This window comes from Bubalus bubalis, chromosome 8 (assembly GCF_019923935.1).
Source record: "Bubalus bubalis isolate 160015118507 breed Murrah chromosome 8, NDDB_SH_1, whole genome shotgun sequence".
Taxonomy (NCBI): domain Eukaryota; kingdom Metazoa; phylum Chordata; class Mammalia; order Artiodactyla; family Bovidae; genus Bubalus; species Bubalus bubalis.
The window spans coordinates 42,731,218-42,752,639 of NC_059164.1; the positions used below are offsets into that span (position 1 = coordinate 42,731,218).

The 21,422-nt window shown below is 43.0% G+C and overlaps 1 protein-coding gene and 1 long non-coding RNA gene across 14 annotated transcripts in view; one reads left to right on the forward strand and one right to left on the reverse strand.

Annotated features, from left to right (window-relative positions):
• The window catches only part of MAGI2 (membrane associated guanylate kinase, WW and PDZ domain containing 2), a 1,452,748-nt gene that overhangs the window by 1,361,177 nt on the left and 70,149 nt on the right, over nucleotides 1-21,422 (forward strand). For 10 of the 13 annotated variants that reach the window (XM_025291997.3, XM_044947146.2, XM_044947145.2 and 7 more), the window contains one exon: nucleotides 2,444-2,582. In XM_025291997.3, the coding sequence (XP_025147782.3) occupies nucleotides 2,444-2,582 (139 nt within the window). Of the gene's footprint in view, nucleotides 1-2,443; nucleotides 2,583-12,240; nucleotides 12,330-15,686; nucleotides 17,444-21,422 lie in introns of those variants that run through there. The other 3 variants (XM_025292002.3, XM_025292003.3, XM_044947150.2) reach the window with 2 other exon arrangements.
• On the reverse strand, nucleotides 15,522-17,167 carry LOC123334868. Its single transcript, XR_006553061.2, has 3 exons — nucleotides 17,040-17,167; nucleotides 16,592-16,787; nucleotides 15,522-15,787 (listed from the first exon to the last, which is right to left on the reverse strand). It is a non-coding gene; the product is annotated as an uncharacterized LOC123334868 (long non-coding RNA).

Here is a 21,422-nt window from a genome sequence, read left to right on the forward strand (position 1 = left end):
ATGGAAGGCTCTAGCCGCCTCAGTGAGTATGATGCATCTGGGGAGATTTCCCTCAGAAGAATGCTGCTGGTGCCCATGTGAAGATATTGGTGGGAGTAATCCAGATGGAGGCAGGAACTGAACTAGGAGCTCAGCAGGAGCCCCAGGTTTCTGTCTTGGGTGAATGGTGGCGCTGTTGTCCAGGATGAGGACTTGAGAGGACAGACTATCTGGGGAGAAAGGTGGTGAGCCCGATCAACTGGTGTTGAGTTGCAGTGGCCTGCTGGACATCCCAGTGGAGGAGACGTTTAGCAATCAGTCAGGTATGTGAACCTGAAGAGAGTAGCCAGGAATGAAGACTCTATTATAACAGCTTCACTGAAACCTGTGCTTTACTTCTACGATGTGATGCTGGGCCTTGGGGTTTCAGTCACAGGCGAGGACTGCTGAGAGAGGGTTAATTGGTCCCACTTCTGCCACTGGCTGGGATACCTGACCTCAGGCTAGCTGCTGGACTTCAGGCTGTGCCTGGTGCCTCCTGGCAAAGGAGACCGTAAAGGAGACCTGAAGAAAACTGGTGCACACCTTGGCCCTAAGACAAATTAATTTTGTCCTGTCTTTAGTGATTCTTCTATGGGGAGTTTGTGCCATCGAGGCCAGCCTCTTCCACTGCCTTGAAACAGTGCTTCCAAAGGCCACCGAGTACACTAAGTGGGGGGCCTTTACTTTCATTACACTGAAGTCCTGGCCCCTTAGGGAATCCGATTTAGGTAGAGGCATCATTTCCATGGGCTTCCCAGATGGCGCTAGTGGTAAAGAACCTACTTGCCTGCCTGCTGATGCAGAGACATGGATTTGATCCCTAAGTCAGGAAGATTCCCTGGAGGAGGGCATGACAACCCACTCCAGGATTCTTGCCTGGAGAATCCCATGGACAGAGGAGCCTACAGTCAATAGGGTCACACAGAGTCAGACATGACTGGAGTGACGTAGCACACACACACAAGCACATACATCACTTCCTTGCTATAATAAACACGTGTTTATTCTCCCCTCCTCCCACTTTGCTCTACCCTTTGGCTGTTGTGACAGCAACTTTTTGTCCCTGTTCTGGTCCAGCCTATAGCACTCACTTTGATAGTGTTCCCTTAAAGGGGGCTTATTTGCAATTCTGTCTGCATTATCAAGTTCAGGAACCCACCTAAAATAGCATTTCTGCAAAGCAACTCATTGTGCTTTTCCTGGCTAATTTGTCTTTAGTGACTTGCGCTGAAATGAAACATATTTTAATTCAAAGGTTCCTGACAGTAATAGTACTGTGGGAGTTACATGGTGTGCTCATGGCTGAACCTCTTTTATTCCAAATATCTATTCACAAAGGATAATGGGAGCTGCTTATGGAACCCACGCATGCTCAGTTGTCTCAGCCGTGTCCAACTCTTTGCAACCCCATGGACTTCAGCCCACTAGGCTCCCTTGTCCGTGGGATTCTCCAGGCAAGATTACTGAAGTGGGTTGACATGCCTAGGTATTGTCAACAATTCAAGAGGAATTGGTATTTAACCAAAGAGTTTCTGACAGTCAGATGTGAGAATGGCAAAGACTGAGCAAGGGCATTAGTCACGTATGGAGAATAGAGTCATTTTTAATTCAAAGGACTGTGATAGAAAATTCATCATCAAACTTGAATATCAACCAACCACTATTTACAAAGAAGGCAATATCACATCACCCAGGGAAATGTAAGTAAATGATGCATAACAAAAATTCTCAGAGAAGCCCAAAAACCAATCATTCCATCCAACACACTGAATTAGATCCTGCACTGGCACCCCACTCCAATACTCTTGCCTGGAAAATCCCATGGACAGAGGAGCCTGGTAGGCTGCAGTCCATGGGGTCACTAAGAGTCGGACACGACTGAGCAATTTCACTTTCGTGCATTGGAGAAGGAAATGGCAACCCACTCCAGTGTTCTTGCCTGGAGAATCCCAGGGACGGTGGAACCTGGTGGGCTGCTGTCTATGGGGTCGCATAGAGTCGGACACGACTGAAGTGACTTAGCAGCTTAGCAGCTGCGTTCAATGAAAAGTCCTTAAAATATTTATTTCTTGACTCAAAGCGAAGATGCCAGCTTATTTTGAATTGCAGCATCAAACACATCCCCTAATTTTTTAAGAAAATCCTAAATAGTTTAATTATGACCTCTGTCATACTGGCTAAATATAAGTGACATATCATCACAAGCTTTATGATCTAATATTTTAATTTCTACAAAGATAAGTAAAGTTTGGTGGTCAGATTCAGGATGCAGCCAGGGATTAGCCTCTACTAAGGAGCAGCAGGCTGCAACCAAGCCTTTCTGTTGCTCTCTGGAAACTGGTCATCTATGGGTGCTTCTCTGTTGGAAATGCAGCTTGAATAAAACCATCTTTGGCTAACGTGATGTTTCTTTAATTAACAGGTAGGAGATCAGATCATTGAAATCAATGGGGAGAGCACAAGAGACATGACCCATGCCAGAGCAATAGAGCTCATCAAATCAGGCGGAAGAAGAGTGAGGCTACTGCTGAAGCGTGGGACGGGACAGGTCCCAGAGTATGGTACGTTTCACATTTTGATTCATGTTTTTTCTGTTTCTTCTGTGCCCATAAATGCCTATGCTTATTTATAAAGCTACGTAAGTTCTCTAATTCTACCTAAATATATATTTAGTGATCAGTGGACATAGATCTATACACATGTATATTTAAGGACAAGGTATATATTATATGTTTGTGAGCTCTTTCTTTTGCTCCCTTATTTAGGTAATGTTGAAAATAGCAAATGTAGGACCTTTCAAGGCATCTCTGAGTGTGCTGGGAGATCTGGCTAAATTTATATATTAGAACTTCTGTTATTTGACTGATAGTCCTCTGTTCATTTGAGTCCACAGTAATTTATCAATTATTTCCTAAAATGACTCATGCATCAGACTGTCCTGTGGGATATGTAACCTGAGCCAAAGGACCAGCAAGACCAAATCTTCAGGCTATGAAGACTAAAACATAAACTTCAGTTCAGATAGTGGTTGCATTGCCTTGGAGTTCAGGGATATTCCAAAAGTTCACTCTTATGTGTATCTAGATGCTTGTGAGGAAGGCTTTGCAGTGCAATTTAATGCATAGATTTGCCTTCAGAAGTCTTTAACAGTGTTATTTCCCAAAAGCCCATTTAAGGTACAGCCAACATCATTACCCTAGTATATCGGAAACTGTTATGTGATGTTTACATGAGAAACAGAGAAACCTTGGCTTGTCTTTAATCTCAGGGAGTAACAGAGAGACAGACAGACATCAGTCAAGAGTAGCACAGATAGTAAGTGTCCAGATTAGGGAAATACGATCTAACCACTGATCTGAATAAGTAGCTGAGGATGTTGATCTAGATTAAATTGACTCCCATTTTCACTCTTCCATTCTTGAAAATCTAACTAGTACTTTTTCCTCTTAAACTGTGCTTTCTGCCTAAGTTACCTAATAATTGACTGAATGCTTATTTAGTAGGACAGATATAATCCTGAATTCAGTTTAAATATCTGAATTCAAAGGCCCTTAAATTCTTTATGTTTCCAGGGTCTTGAACATATTGAAAGCCTACAAGAAGGGCTGGCAAGTCCTCACATTAAGAGTAGGGCAGCATTTAGAAGTTTCTAGGGCTGGCCATATGCCCAAGGAAATATTTCATCCCAGCTTCCCATCCTTAATACTTGGATCTAATAAAATATTTTTAATTATTAATATTAGCAGTAAGCACAGACTTGAGCCTGTTCAATGGCATTAGCATTCTTCCCTTTGTAAAGAATCTGAACTCTTGAAATAAAATCATTTTTTGCACCCTAGGGCATGAAGGGATTCTGTAATGTGAAACCAACCAGTGAAATTCTATCACTTCTACAAAAGACCTTGCTTCAAGGTGTGTTTCCTTCCATGCCAAGACCTATTATCTATACCCAGGAATTCTCATAGAATTAATGTTGTTCTTATTGTTCTAACAAATTAATCTTTAAAAAGTTAATCTGAATAACATGGCTGTCCTGAACTTTCTATTCTTTTTGTAGAATCACTATTTGGTCCTTATTCTGAGCACCCACCACACCAGCTGCTGCTCTACAGAGAGCAGTTAAAACAGTCTGTCGACCAACATGTGGCATAACTCAGACTGTGATGCATCAGCACGAAGCTGCCTCGAGGCATAAAAATAAAAATATGTTTCTGAACAGCATGAAAATTCAAGACCATGTCAACATTATCCCATTAATTCTTAATATCATCTGAAAATATATAGTTAAAGTTAAATTCTAAAATTAACCAACACAGAGAGTTTGTTAAATATCTGGACACACTTTTGAATATTAACTAATATTATTAACTCTAGCAGTATTGCAGAATTTCTTCTAAATATGTTCTTCTAAAATGTAATATAAAAATCATACACACTGGTAGCAGTAGAGCTTGTCAGCTACTTTTGATGTTAGATCTGACATGGATTGTGACTGTAATTTTAGAGATTATGTCATAAAAGAACAAATTTAATAGAGTAAAGCAATCTCCTTTACGGAAGTAAATGAATAGTTATAAACTAAGTAAACATTAGTTCTTTAGGAAACTCTAAACCAAAATTATGGTTTGGTTGGTTCGGTATGGTTTGGTTATTTGCGTGAAAAACCAAGAATGTAGGGATCAGATCCGCATTTTTGAGGATAATGCCATCAAATGATATTTCTGGAACCTCACAGTGCCTCATGAAGGAGCTGTTTTAGGGGTCCCCAAGGCCACCCCACATTCAGGTATTTGCTTATAGGACTCCTGGGACACAGAATATAGTTGTGGTCACAGCTCAGATTTATGACACTGATGTATTAATAGTAAGGATACCCAGTAGAATCATAAGGAAGAATAACACAGGTAGAATTGGAGGAATCCACATGCAGGCTTCCTTCTGCTTTCTCTGTCTCCCATGAGGGGTCACCCAGAGAGCATTCTTCATGCAGCAATAAGAATGCAGCAGCGTATGTGTGATAATATTTCTGCCCTGATGGTATGGCTGCCCTGGGAAGCTCATAAGAGACTCAGTGCCCATGGTTTCTCCTGGAGGCCAGTCAAGCTGGCACCCTCTGCCCGGCACGTATCAGAATCCCAGACTCCCAGAAGGACAGAAGGTGCTGAGCATAAACCACATTGCTTGAGCAAACAGTTGAGATACAGTGAGAGACTTGTATCACTTAGGAAAGGTTTATATTAGTGAGGGAACGAATTACCAGTCACGTTCCCGGATGCCAGCCCAGAACCAGACTGGCGAGGAGGCCTTTCTGAGGTATCAGTCACAGTCCTGCTCTGGAAATGCATTCCGGTACCAGGAACAAGTCACAAAGTGGCCACATTCACAGACTCTATAGATGCCCCCAGGGTCTGTACTTGCAGCTAAGGAACTCGCAATTCCTCCAGCATCAGTTAAATCGACTATCTCATGACAAAGAATTTTTTTTGTCCAAGATAGAGTATATTTTTATTAAGGTACTTTTATGAAAATTTTTATTAAAATATACTCTAGTCTATCTTGGACATAAAAAAAGTGGGGGAGTGGCTAGGGGTGCAGGTAACAAAACAAAATAATAGCAACAAGAGCAGTGAAAGAAAATGCTTGGACTTATAGTAGATGTAACCAAAAATATAATCCACTTTGTCCAAATGCACCCTAACGACAGGAAAACTGATTTCTCTGTCAACTATGAGTTTAATCCTATGTTTGTTTCCTTTGTTTGCCCTTTAAGATCCCAAACTTGGCATAAAATCCAGTCTCAAAAGATTGTTAAAGGGAGTTTATCAGAATCTAGAGGCGACTTTACCAGTTAGGGAAGTGTTCAGGCTTAACCCCGCCCGGGTGAGAGTGAACTCTGAAGGTGAAGAGACTGGCGAACAGCAGGCTAGGAAGGGGTTTAGGTGATAACCCTCAGCCCTACCTCTGATACCTGCAGAATTCAGAATTCAGAACAGCTCTGAAGCCATCCCTTATCTGGACTTTTGGACATGTCAGGAGAAAGCTGATCTCAGTCAAGAGAAATACAAAAACTCTGGCTCAGAGTCCTTAAGGTGGTTTGTGACAGAGAGATAAGCACAGGTACAATGGGAAGAAAAAATTACCCCAGGTAACCTGTCAGATTGTTGACTAAACAAAGTCAGTGTGAAGCCAAGTGAGCTGAGGAAGGGAATAAATATGCTGCAAACATGCCATCCATAATTACCATGAGACTAATCGGCAGACACACCTCAGCCGATCCAGAGGCAAGAATAAGCAAAGGCAGCCACTAGCAAGCATACTGGCTGCTCGCTGAGCAGCTGTGGCGGGGGCGGGGGGGTGGGGGGGGGGGGGGGTGGGGGAGGGAAGGAATAAGGGCTTCGAAGGAGAAGCTGCCTTCATAGTTAAGTCCTTGCAAGAGCAGCTCAGGAGATAGGCACTTCAACTGCACTCTAGTCCTCGGGATAAGAATTTGTTGATTGTAAACTCAACGAAAGCTTGGGCCCCCCCTCCCCTGACACATACATCTCAACACCTGCCAGGAAGAGGGCAATTTGACTCCACCATACTGAGGAAAGGCTCAAAAACGGATGCAGCAGAAGCAAGCGGTGCCCTCCTTAACACTGACTGTTGCAGTTCCAATTAAATCTAAAAAGTCTAAGAGAAAAGAAAACAGGATCCTGATTCTAAAGCTGCATAGGAATGTATTATGAAAATTAACTCCTTCATCAGCATTCAGGGATTGTAAGGAATGTTCACTTGATGTACACACTGAGCCACAGAGCCAGGGCCTTGGTAAACAGAAGTGCCACTGGATGAAAAAAATGTCCTCCACTGGCAATTCAGGCCGATGCAGAGCCTTCCCCTGGTTATTCTTGCTGTTCAGAGCTCATCAAAATTTAAAAAAAAAAAAAAAAATTATGCCTTCCATTCTTGGTTGGTGGTCTGGCCTGTTGATTCTCTTAAGCAGCATTCCAGGTCTTTATGACAAGAATGCTGAAGCAAGTTTGATTGTAAATGGCCTCAATGGTCTTAGGAGGCCAGACAGGGTTCCCAGGAGGAAGCACAATTCTCAGAATGCCCAGGGACAATTAACACTAATGTCCACATCTCCCTTTGGGGAAAGAAATCATCAATCCATGAGTTAGACTTCTTCCTGCACTACCATTTTCAAAGTTAATTGCATCTTTGATAGGTGTTAACTAATACAAGGCCTATGATAAATGAAATTGTTTACATTTTATAAGTGTAATAAAACTGCATTAGGTAAGAAAAGATCTGTTTGAACCATACTGCATTCATACTCTAGCTGAAGAAATGAATGGGCTAAATAGTTAAAGGTCTTCCTTTAATCAGTAAATGAAAATGATTTACAGTAGTATCAGAGCAACAGATTAAGCAGTACCAGTCTCTACTTGTATGGCAATTAACATTATTTTTTCATGTATTCTTCTTTAACAATGTGCATTGGCATGTGACTATTATAAGCATGTTCCTATAATCTTATTAAGAATTATTTGTTCAAGTCCTTTCTTCCTCTGATCATACAAAGATCAGCTCTAGACGTTGTACTCCTACCAAATAAATATTCCATGTGAGGTGAGGCAGATCCTGTAATTAGTATCATTAATTAATATCATTACTATTTCCTCAACTAAATCAGGATTTTACTGAGCACCTACTATGTTCAAGGCACTTTGCAGGCACTGAAAGTAAGACCCAGTCCTGGCCTTCTGTGAGCTGACAGTCTGAAATGAGGATATGTGTAACAGTTGATTTTAATAGAGGGGTGACTAATTAAAATGTCTCAAAGGATCTACTCTAATGAAAAAATTATTAGTTTTACTAGTTATATGTGGCTTTAATAAATACATCTAGAGGGTTAAGGATCTTTGAAAAGCCCTTCGCTTCTTTTGTCTGTTAAGCATTTCCTTAGTAATATTTGTACTAATAATTTGTACTTTTCCCGAAGAAAGAACTCACTGAGTATGGATAAATTTCTGCTTATACCTTGGCTGAATTATTCTCAGTTCCACATTAGTGAGATAGAATTCTCTTGAGCAAATTTGCTAATCGTTGCTCCTCCCCTCCCGTGGCCCTCAACATGGAGCCTGGAGAACTGTAACCTCACAGCCTGAGGTGTCCATGGTGCAGACATGGGGAGAGTCTCTGCTGCCTTTGCCTCTTCCTCAGAGACCACATTTATGGGAACTTTAAATGGTTCCATAGCCTTTGCACTATTTCACCTGCATTTTTAATAGGGTAAAAGGCGGCTGGCTTCAATAATAAATTCTGAAATTTAATTTCAGCTTCTGACATTCATGGTTGAGTGTATCTCCCTTTTCCATGAGTGGTTCCACAAATCACTCCAGTTCACCCTGACTGAGCCAGACCAGGGAAGAGGACAGGCAGTCAGGCAGTACTCTGGCTGCATCCCACAGAGAACAGAGTCCTTCCTTGGCTAGAAGGCTCCAGACTTCTCTCTTCAGAATTTAGGGAATCCCAGGAAATGTTCAAACCATGAAACTTCTAATAGGTTCCTGTTTCATGGAGTCACACCCAGGAGCTTCCTTGAAGGATGCCCAACTCTGAAATTCTTTTCCCCACTGCTCAGTCAAAACCTCATTTATTAAGGTGCTTTAAAAATGAAGGTGAAATCCCATTTCTTCATATGTTTTATTGGAAACCCTGGACTATGATGATATTCCTTCTTGATAGTCTTTGAAACATACACTGTTCTCTTTCAAGATATATTAAGTGACCCACTTCCCCCAGTCGACACTTGTTAGGTATTTAAGACTCTGATAAAATATATTAGACCATGAAGTAACCAAGAAATCAAGCAAGAAAAACCAGTTTTGCTCTTGAGGTCTGACCTCCTTTCCGTTCCTTAACAGTACATTGTTGGAGGAGACTAATGAGTGAACAGCTATCTTTCCCAAACCCCACTGAGAAGGACTCCACATGCATCTTGGAAAACCTAAAAAATCCAACTCCTCCAGTAACTCATGCAGGACAGTTGGATTTAGGTTCTGATAAAACTTTCTCTTGCCTCCCCTAATATGAAGCTGAGCTCTCCTGGGCAAGGGCTGCTTCCACCACAGTCCAGGGAGAAGGTAGCCTCTTAGATGAAATGCTGATGAGTTCCGTAAGACCATTGAAATAGATCTCAGAGAAGTCACAGAATCAAGAAAAGGTTTGTGTGTTTTTTAACATGGTAAGCAGAGAGTGGGTAGGAGTGGAGATCAAAGTATTAAGGTTAAGAGGAAAGAAAGCTCACATCATGGTTATACATCTTCACACACACATGCACCATATGTGCACACACACACACACACACACACACACACACACACAGAGGATTGGGTCGATTTGGCCCAGGACTGTGTATTTTTCAAGTGTCATCCCAGGTAATTTCATGCCATGGAGATGGCTGGCTTTGTCTCCTCTAGCTCTCCTGTAAAGACCTGAGGAGTTTCTGCTTCTTGGCCTCTCTGTGTTTTTGTGGACCTCTCGCTATATGAGCCTCACCCCTCAAGCCGGCTCCCCCTTGGCCATCAGATCTGAATCACCCTCCATTCAGGCTTGCAACCGTTAAAATTAAAGAAAGGAGATAAGATTGTCTTCCCTTTTTTCAGTTTCAGGCTTTTGTGACAGTCTCAGCTCAGCTCCCACTCAGCTCAGTGTCCCTCCTCACTGAGACAGTCTGACCTGTGTTCATAGCATGGTGGTGTTGATTCAAGTCAAGCTTGTGACCCCTCAAATATACCCACTATGAAGCTGGTGCTAAATGCCAAAGCCATTTTCTCCACTGTCTGATTGTTCTCTTGTCTCAAAATAGGGATGATACAGAAGATGTTGACCCCTATGAGGGAGTTTTCTAACAACATCCTGTTATCCAGGTGCTCAGAGTGGAGTTTAATATAAGACAAATTCTTGGGTAGTCCAGCTAACCACTACAGCCAGCAAACATCAAGTCTCCAGAGCAGTCCTTAAGCTCTGGAGTCCGTAAGTCCTATCCCAGTGTTCCCAAAGCAAATAATTCATTTTAAACTAAAGTGCTAAAAACCCCTCATTTCTAGTGAAAGAAATAGTCCATAAGGTTGGATTTTTTTGTTGTTATTTGAGAATTCTGCCTACAACTTTGCTCACAAATAGGATTACCTCGATGTCCTGTTCTGACAAAGACTTCCCCAGGTTTTCTTTTCAACCGAACTCCCTCAGGACCAAAATAAGATTATATAATGGCTTACTCCAGGCTTGAATTATATGCTCTAATTGTAGCAAAATCTCTATAAACGGTGAGAAGCACACATTCTTCAACGTGCTGTTTGGGTTCAAAAAAATTTTTAATAGAAACAACAAACAGACGCTTAGCCCGGACTAAACAGCGGTTACTCTAAGGCAGCTCCGACGTTTGCTTAGAGAGGAGCCTGCATCCACACTCCCGTCACAAGGTCTCTGGTGTTTTTGGTACACAGTCTGCAACAAACAGTGATCCTCGTCAGGACCCTGGGTTTTCAGACTGAACGTGGGTTTTAGGACTCATGACATATGCATCGAATACGCCAAGCGCAGGATGCAACTGTTTGTCACATTTCACCATAATTTCCGTTACAGTTTTCACAGCTATTGTCCCCACCATGTTCTGGGCTCTTTTGTTTGACCCTCTGGCCCCAACGTTTCCTAGCACATGTATCTTTCAAGCCCAGTAAAGGCCACGTTTAGAATTAAATGAGACCCTTTTGTGCTTGATAGTAAAACCACTTGATGTTTTTTGTACAAAATTACTTGCATCTTGGTGGAGCTAAATGGTAAACTCAGTTAATAAATCCTGAAACTTCACTTCCCTCCTGATATTCATTGTTAAGCGTTAGTTTCCACACCACAGAGAGCCTCTACTTTCCCTTTAACTTCAAATTGTTTGTCCAGGTGGCGCTAGTGGTAAAGAACCCACCTGCCAGTGTAGGAGATGTGGGTTCATTCCCTGGGTGGGGAAGATCCCCTGGAGGAGGACATGGCAACCCACTACAGTATTCTTGCCTGGAGAATCCCATAGACACAGGAGCTTAGTGGGCTACAGTCCATAGGGTCCCAAAGAGTCGGACACGACTAAAGCAACTTAGCACAGCACACCCCTCAACACAGCTGTGCAGTGAACACCCCAGGGGGCAGGGGGGGTGCATAATGAGACATCCGTGTGGGTGCACTGTCTCTTTTGTGTGTTGAAGCGCGTGGAGCAAGTTAGGCATTGAGATGGGGGCTTGGGGAGGGGTGGTATCATAAGAATATACTGGCAAAGACGGGAGCAGGCTCCCATATGTCTGAGCTATGTGGACTCAGTGCTTCTGATCCAGCAGCCCCACGTCACCCTCTACCTCACACTGTACGGAGCTAAGACAACATGGCACTGAGTGCTGCAGGGACTGGTTATTACATCTCCCAGGGCCTGTCTGGTGGAGATCACTGACAGCCCAGAATTTCTAGTACCGTCTTTATGTCGGCAAAGAACTGAAGCCCAGGAGCTGAGATAGGCCTAGACCAAGGCAGCCTCTAAGAGGCAGGTTTCAGAGCACAGCCCTTGGACAGGCGAGTACAGCCACGTAGAACAGGCAAAACCTGGCTGTTCTACAGCTCTTTTTTTCCCCAGAAAACAAATACGGCCAGCAAGTCAACTGTGAAGTTTGAATCTAAATGAGCAAATTGTTACAGAAGAGACAAGCTATAAGAATTTATGAGATTATTAGAGAAAACATAAATATAAACATAGGCAAACCATGGCTTTAGTTTGAGGGTTTTTCAAAATTTAGAAACATGATTACTGTGACTTCTCAAATGACAGCTGGTCTCACTGAAACACTCTAATTATGAGAAAATTCTGCAAAAATTCTGATATTATGATTTCAAGATGTTTTAAACATGTGTGCCTCCTTAAAAGCACCTCAGGATGCCCTCAATATTTTGAGAAAAAAAAAATCTATTTTTGAAATACACATGTAGCTCAGTCTTTTCACTAATTTCACTTGCTGCATGCTCAATAAGGTCAGCTTTACTTAAAGTCTTTATTCTTACTGCCTAGATAATTTTTATTCAGCTACTCTAAACGTACTAAGCAATCTTGATTCTAACAGTAATACTATATCTTTGTCACTGGTTCTGTTAATTCTAATGATTGGTCCTAGGCTGTTCCTCCCCTTCCTTTAGGAATGGTACCTTCCAGTCTCTCCATGTGCATGAAAAGTGACAAGCATGGGTCCCCATATTTCTACTTATTGGGCCACCCTAAAGACACGGTTTGTAAAATCTGCATGAATATTATCTTTCTCTAATGAGCTTTGGTTTTGCATATGTTTTTAACTGATGTATAATGCTCTACCTTTCATAGTAGCTTGTCTAATTACTGCTAGAGCTCTGGAAAATATTTATAGCTGAGACCTTATAAGTGGTGAGGATAAGATTTGTGGATTCAGGAAAATTAGAGACACACTCATTCCTGGGTTCTAGCCAGTATGGTCCCAGCAGGAAGGAAGGGCTGGGAGGGGACATACAGCAGAGGCAGCACTGGGTGAGCTCCGCACACACACTTCAGAAAGCAATCCCTGGGCGTCAGTGCAGAAAAACAAAATGTATTTTCTCTCAGCCCACGTTTGGTTTGGCCAGCTCCCACAAGGCCACCCTTTCTACACCAGACGGAGAGAGCCACAGTCATCAGACATGTTAGCCCTGGGAACCCAGAACTGCCCCCAGTGTCATGCTATCCTCCAGCCTGTGTGTGCCAGTCATTCATTAAGGACCAGATCTTCTAACTCTCCCTCTCCATACTAGTGATGCACCGAGTTTAAGGGGGAAAAACAGTTACGATTTTTTTTAAGTAGTCCTAAGTTTGTATCAACAATTTCAAAATGAACATTCTCATGCTATATTTTAGCATAACATTTGGTAAAATTCTTAAGGAAATTAAACATCCTGTATTGGCTGGATGGCATCACTGACTCGATGGACATGAGTCTCAGTGAACTCCAGGAGTTGGTGATGGACAGGGAGGCCTAGAGTGCTGCAATTCATGGGGTCGCAAAGAGTTGGACACGACTGAGCGACTGATCTGATCTGATCTGATCTGATGTTACATACACACACACACACAAATAAAGCAAAATATAAATAACAGCTTTGAAAATATAGTTCAAGCAACTTTTCACCCCTCAACTATATCCCTAGAGCAGCCCCCATGTCCACTATCAAAGCTTGCAGTAGATCTGTGACTACCAGCAAAATTATTAAAAACTGCAGTTTTAAAATGTCAGTTTAACTTTTCAGAAGTAGTTGATACACATGCTCGGTTTCCCCACGGTTTGCTGTGCAAACAGGAATCAGATTGACACACTTCTCAGTTCTGACTCGATTTATCCCCCCGCCTTACACTCTCCCAGCCATGGCTAAGCATCTCTCCAACAAATATTTTTAAGTTGGCCTTCTGAATGTTTTCTGAAATATATTTTTCTATTGTTAATAACCCTGCTAGTTGCCATCTAGGACTGGTTTGAATTAAGAATGAAAGGAAATATTATTCTCTAAGTGAATTATTGAATTGGCCTATTGTTGAACATTTCCTTATCAAATACGTTTATGTGGATATGTGTCTACATACACACACACACACACACACACACACACACACACACACACTCTATCACAATCATTCCCTGAAGATGTCTACAAAGACATAAGTTTTAAATGAATCGTTTCTCTAAAGTGTCTCTCAAGGATAAGTTATTGATCAGGGGAAACCTAAATTAGGGCATAAAGAAGACAGTTGCAATGTACTGGAAAAAATAAAAGCCATGGAATCATTATTGGGGACATCTAGTCCAGTGACCATGCTTTAAAGAGGTATAGATTTCTGTTTCTGACAAAAGAAATGTATATGCTTGTCATATAATTTACTTTAACTAGTTTGCAATCCATGCAGGTAAGGTGTCCCTAATCAATTCACTAGAGTCATTAGCTAAAACCAACAACAGAAGAATTAGAGGGCTCTTTGTGGTCTCAGTTCAGTTCCACCAACATCTATCAGGCACCTTGCTTGGTTCTAGAGAGATAAAGATTAATGACAGAGTCTCTCACTTTATGCATTCGAAAGCAAGGAGGAGTGATGGGGAGAGAATGAGGTAAGGGGACAAGTAAGGATAGTATCAGCAAGGAATGCTAAGAGCCCAAGGGACACAGCACCTGAAATCTGAGCAGAGTTGTAGAAGATTCTACTCCACCTAAGAGGTGACATGTTAGCTGGGCCTCAAGTGACAAGTATGATTTCACTTGTGTGGGCAGGAGGTACAGTGGCTCTTATACTGGAGGAGTAGGAAAAGGAGAGGGTCGGACTGAAAGAACATTAAAATGGGGCTCAGTGAAAAGGGCCTTCTATGCTGCATAAGGGAATTTGAATTTTATATAATCATATGTCATCAAAAAAATTAAGTGGAAGGGTGAAATTATCTGTATTTGGAATTGTGCCTCAATAGTATTTAAAATGGCTTTTTATAGGAAACTGGGGACAATTAAAATGTTATTGTAAAAGTTGAAGCAAATGATGTGAGGACCAGAATTAGGGAAGTCGTGACAGAAACAGCACATTGGAAACAGATTTCAGAGATACCTCAGGCATTTCACTGATGGAAATAAAGCTTGGTCAATAGTGAATACAAAGAAAGGGTTCAGGAAGCAGAGCTGTGGCCAGAGTTAAGTGGAAGATGATGCCGCATGGGTGAAGGAGCAAGTTTAGGAACAAAGGTGATGAGGTTAGCTTCAGATTTGTGAGTTTCTGGTGCCTGGAGGAGCCTTCAGGGAACAGCCCAGGTGCAGGGCAGTAGGGTGTGGTGCTCAAGGGTGGAGCATTTCAGGAGACCTGGAAGGGGCCATCCTGGAACAGGACGGGCTCTCCCCAAGAGACCCTGCTGCGTAGAGAGGAGAGGAGAGTATAGTCAGAGAGGAAAGCAGAATCTGCCAGGCACAGTCACATCTGAGTGGCAAGCGAGGGCGTTTCTGAGAGCCAGGGATCTCTTCCAGAAGAGGAGCTGGAAGGGAGCCAGGGTGGGGGTTCAGAGAGGCCGCAGGGAGAAAGGCAATGGGAGGCAGTTAGGAAACAAAGGGGAGGAGCAGGCCTAGCCTGCCGGTTCAGCGCAGTGCAAGAGCACAGCACTCCACTGACGCTAACATTGTGAGGGCGGCGGGAACGGGCCTTCAGCTGCTCCTCCGCAGGGCCTCCCCACAGGCCTTCCCTGCGCACTGCCCCACGGTCGCAGCCACACTGGGAACCCCCGCAGCGAGACCATGGGTGCTCAGGTCCAGTCATGGGCAAAGGCCTGGCTTCTCTGGTTTGGTTTTTCAGAGGGCAGGGGTAGGTAGGATACAAAGATGAATAAGACACCAATTCTACTCTGAAGGAACTCAGTATGTAGGGAATGTTTAAGAAAAACAGAGTGCTCATTGTTTACAAAAAATACTCTTTAATCACCATCTTGTTGAAACCATTCTCAAATGTACTGTGTTCCATTCTTGGGTTGAGGCACACAGTATCCTGAAAATGGGCATGCTATTGAGTTTCCCTTTTCCCCTGACACATTCAGCATTTGAAATCTGGATTTCATCATCAGGACTCCAGTGAAAAGCGTCCCCTCAGTGATCACCAGCCTCACCATAGTAACAGCATCCAGTGATGGAGTCAACCCTTCATCCCCTTGGGACGGCCTGTAAGCTGAGACTAGTGGTCAGTGTATTAGCTGAATTTTCTCCTTCCTCTTTGATTGCTCCTCAGGGGTTTCCTTCAACTCTCTTCTCGTGCGATGATGCCCCATCCCCAACCCCTCCCCCAGGACCTCATCTGTTCTCATGGCTCCACCCGTTACCACCATACAGATGACTCTGATGTCTGTTTTGCCATCTCTGGCTTCATTCCCAAGACTTCCACTTGCCCTCTCAATATTTCTCTCCAGATGCCCCACATGTATGCGTTCAAAATTATTCATGACCTCTCCTCCTAAACTCCTCCTCCTCTTGAATCACCTATTAATTAAGAAACCATCAACCCTCCTTGTTGCCCAGCTCAAAACCATCTAAGTGCTTTCACACTCGTGTATATATATATGTATGTATGTATGTATGTATGTGTATATATATATATATATATACAATCAGTTCCCAAATTCAAGTGATTTACTTCCCCATTTCTCATAAGGGCCCTCTCCTCCTTTCCTCCTGCTGTTCTATTCCTGTTCAGGCCCATTCTACAGGGTGAAATAGCCTCTACTACTATGGTAAATCTTCCCTGATCACTGATACCACAGCAATTGATTGTCCTAAAGGACCGCCCCACTTGGAGACTTTTCTCACACACACACATAATGTTAAATGAGTCCTCAGAGCATCCCTGATGCAGCCCCATTCAAATATGTCTTATCTCTCCTCTCCCGCAGTAGCCTCTTACCCATCTGTGCTGCTGAAACACTTTGCATCATCCTGTGTTTCCACTTTCATGGTTAGGCCCATGCTGATCCCTTACCTTGGAAAACCCTTTCCCCAAACCATGTCCTCCTTCAAAAACCAGGTTGAAGGCTGCCTTCTCCATGAATCCTTCCCCAAATCCATCAATCAGAAGTGATTTCTTAGTCCTCTGAAGTCCCATCGCTCCTCATACATCTCTTCTGTTCCCTCTCACTCTCTTTGGCAACATGGTTATCGGTGTTCACATGTTCTCCCTTTTATGGAATTCAAACACTGGATATTACCTTGGGTTCTTACAACAGTGCTTTTCAGAGAGAGTGAACAAGTACATGAATGAGTAAATAAGTCTTGCAGTCTCATTAAGTCATCATTCTATATCAAATTTTGGGTAGATTGCCTATCTCTACATCACTTAGTTGTTCTTCTGGAGCTTTATCTTGTTCCACTGCCATCTCATTTGGTCTAAATTTCTACTGGTATTTTTATGTATGTGGAAGGTTTCTTACATTTCTTGACCTTGGAGAAGTGGCCCTCTGTAGGGGTGTGCCGTATGTCCTAGCACTTCACTCCCCTCGATCACTCAAGGGCCCAGGGAGCAGCCTGTCCCCGGTGGTGTTTCCAGACTCAATTCCGGAAGCTGCTGGGTTGTGGTTTTCTGGTTTCTGGTGTTTGCCGCCTTGTTGGAGAGTCGGTCTAGAGGCTTGTGAAAAGCTTCCTGGTGGGAGAGGCCGTGCTGGCCCACTGGTGGGTGGGGCTGGGTCTTAGCCCTCTGCTGGGCAGGGCCTTGTTAGGGGCGTGTCTACTCACCGGAGTCTTAAAGAAGCCTGTCTGCCACCGGGTTGGAGCTGTGTTCCCATCCTATTGGTTGTTTGGCCTGAGGAGTCCCAGCATGAGCCTAAACGTTGTTCTGTGGGGCCAAGTCTTGGTCCTAACTGCTCCAGCTGGATGTCTGCCCCCACTAAGAGTTCAAGCAGAGGAACACTCCCTGATATTTCCACCACCAGCTTTTATGAACCCAGAGAGAGGGCCACAGCTGCACCCTCCTCCCCAGGAGACCCTTTAAGACCAGAAGGTAGGTCTGGCCCAGGCATGAGACCTTGTGTGTGCCCTCCCAGAGTGGAGTCTCTGTCTCCCCTCCTCCTGTGGAACTCCTGTGCTCAAGCCCGGCTCTGGGGGCTCCTCCTCCCAATGCCAGACCCCCCAGGCTGGGGAGCCTGGTGTGGGGCTCAGCTCTCTCTCCTATGGGAGAACTTCTGTGACCTAATTGTTCTCCAGTTTGTGCGTCACCCACCTGTGGGGTATGAGATTTGATTATATCACACATGTGCCCCATCTACCATTTTGCAGTTTCTTTATGTCTTTAGATGTAGAATATCATTTTTTGTAGATTCTAGTCTTTTTGATTGATGGTTCTTCAGCAGTTAGTTGTTATTTTGGTGCACTCATGAGAGGAAGTGAGCAAATTTATACACAGGCTTTTAGTTTATAGGAGGATGGCCCAAATTTCCACTGACCATCTCAACCAAAATCAGAAGCAGATGTTTATTTGTTAATAACTTCCTGATTGTTTTGCTTATTTTCTTGTAATATATTGCTTTCCGTTCAGAGTTGAATGGAGAAAAACTGGCTAATTGAATGTTCCAGGTAATTGTCTCTGGTTAACCTAAGTTTGTGCTTCCCTGGTAGCTCAGACAGTAAAAGAATCCATCTGCAACGTGGGGGACCTGGGTTGGGAAAATCCCCTGGAGAAGGGAAAGGCTACCCACTCCAGTATTCTGGCCTGGAGAATTCCATGGACTGTATAGTCCATGGGGTTACAAAGAGTCAGACACGACTGAGCGACTTTCACTTCACTTCACCCTAAGTTTTGTTTCTATAAGGTGTTTTCTTTCACATGGGTAGCTGGGACCTATGTCAATCCAGCTACTCATTAGAATCACCTGGGGGACTTTGTTAAAAAAATAGAGGCTCCTCCCCAAACCAAGTAAAACAGACTGGTGCCAAGAGTGATGATAGTGCGAGGTATGCTGCTTTTTTTTTTTTTTTGAAACACACCCCAGGTCAGTGCACTGAGCAGCCTGAGTGGAGAATCACCAATAGATCAGATAAGTAGGAATATTATATACGGAGGCTGTTACATTAACTGAGGGAATTCAGGAACGGGGATTGAGGTGCTGAAAATAGCAGAAGTAAAATGCAGAAGTGACAATATCAAGAGTCTTGAAAGAATAATCTTTAAGACTTGGTGACTGTTGACGTAAAGGGAATAAAAATTAGGAGAACTCAAAAATTATCCCTGGACAAAATCCCAAGTATTTGGGAAGATGGCACAGCCATTGTCGGGGTGGGGGGGGCGGAAATGGGAAAATTCAGAAATGATGCCATTGACAAACTGGGTGGCCTTTCAAGAATTACTTACCTTCTCAGGGCCTCGTTTCCTCGCCTATACAAATGATAAGGTTTGGTTTTTTGATGTCTCAGTTCCTTTCAAGTTCTAGCATTGAAAGTAAGTGAATGAACTAATCTGGGATAAAAAGCCATATGGAATTTCAAGATGTGTGTGGACATTTAAATAGTGATTCACAACAAGCAGTGAATCAGCCCTGTGGCTTTAGCAGATGGGGTCTCCAGGGAAGAGCCCAGAAAATTGGGGTTGAAGGGTAGGTCAGGAAAGGAGACTGAGAATATAGAATTTGCCTCTTCACCTGCTCCAGGCTTGCTTACCTTGTGACTGGTGCGCAGGGACACAGTGCCTGCTGTCCCTCATCACCTCACCATTAATGCTTGGACACAATCATTTTTCACAGGACTACTTGGAGTTGCTGTCATATACAAGGTTTTTCTGGAGAAAGATCACCTCTTATTAACAGTGCCTTTGAAAACTGAATTGGATCATTTTGCAATTCATTATGAAAATTTACTAACAGGAAAAAAAATAGCAGGATATCTTAATAGCTCTTTTTTATATTTAAGATGTCTCTGTGTTTTCATATCAAGTGCCAGGAGGGAGAAAAATTATATTTTACAAGTGACATACATCTGTTCAGTGGCCTTTTCCTATTATTTCTATCAATAGCTTATCACCCCTGGGCATACAGAAATCAATATCTTTAGCTTGTTTTCAAAGTGAAATTTTAGGCAATGGCCATGGGTGGTGGGGGAGGGGGGCGGGGAGCGGGAAACCTCATTGCTTATTCAGCACAGAAGTGAAATGTTGATTGCCTTTCAGCTGTCAAATACAGTGGAACCAAGTCCCAGTCTTCCCATACCCAAAGCTGTGGGGCCCACAGAAGCTCTAGCTAGAAGCCCCTGGTTGTGTTATGTTTGGACCACAAAGATACACAAATAGCCAATAAGCATATGATGAGCTGTTCAACATCACTAAGGATCAAGGAAATGCAAATTAAAAACATAATGAAATATTGCCTCATATCTGGCCACTATTTGGGAAAAAAACCAAAAAACAAAATAGCAAGTTTTTGGCAAGAATGTAGAGAAATGAGAACCCTTGTGCACTGATGGTGGGAATGTAAAGTGGTGAAGCCACTAAGGAAATGGTATGGAGATTTCTCAAAAGATTAAAGCTAGAACTACCATATGATCCAGCATTCTCATTTCTGGGTATATATCCAAAATAATTGAAAACAGAATCTCAAAGATATTTGCACACTCATAGTTCATTGCAACATTATTCACAATAGCTAAGAGCTAGTGGCAACATCGGAGAAGGCAATGGCATCCCACTCCAGTACTCTTGCCTGGAAAATCCCATGGACGGAGGAGCCTGGAAGGCTGCAGTCCATGGGGTCGCTGAGGGTCAGACACGACTGAGCGACTTCACTTTCACTTTTCACTTTCATGCATTGGAGAAGGAAATGGCAACCCACTCCAGTGTTCTTGCCTGGAGAATCCCAGGGACGGGGGAGCCTGGTGGGCTGCTGTCTATGGGGTCACAGAGAGTCGGACATGACTGAAGCGACTTAGCAGCAGCAGTGGCAACATAAATGTCCATCTTTGGACAAATAGATAAAGAAGTAGAATATTATTCTTTAAAAAAAAAATCCTGACACATGGAACAACATGAGTGAAACTTGAGGACATTATGCTAAGTGAAATAAGCAAATCATATAAACACAAATACTGCATGATTCCATTTATATGAGGTACTTAAGCAGTCAAGTCTTAGAATGTAAAATGGTGGTTAACCAGGGGTTCAGGGTAGTAAGGGGCATTGTTCAGCAGGCACAGGGCACAGGGTAACAGTTTTACAAGATGAAACAAAAGTTCTAGAGGACTGTGTATAAATAACAGTACTGTTACTGTTGTTGTTCAGTGGCTAAATTGTGTCCAAATATTTGTGACCCCATGGACTGCAGCATGCCAGAATTCCCTGTCCTTCACTGTCTCCCAGAGTTTGCTCAAATACATGTCCATGAAGTCAGTGATGCTATCTAATGATCTCACCGTCTGTTGCCCCATTCTGCTCCTGCCCTCAATCTTTCCAAGAATCAGGGTCTTTTCCAATGAGTTGGGTCTTCACATCACCTGGTCAAAGTATAAGAGCTTCAGCATCCATCCTTCCAATGAAAATTGAGGGTTGATTTCCTTTTGGATTGACTGGTTTGATCTCTTGCAGTCCAAAGGACTCTCACAAGTATTCTCCAGCACAGTTCAGAAGCATCAGTTCTTTGGCACTCAGCTTTCTTTATGGTCCAACTGTCACATCCATAATTGATTACTGGAAAACCCACAACTTTGACTGTACAGACCTTTGTCTGCAAAGTGATGTCTTTGCTTTTTAATACACTGTCTAGGTTTATCATAGCTTTCCTTCCAAGGAGCAAGTGTCTTTTAATTTCTTGGCTGCAGTCACCATCCACAGTGATTTT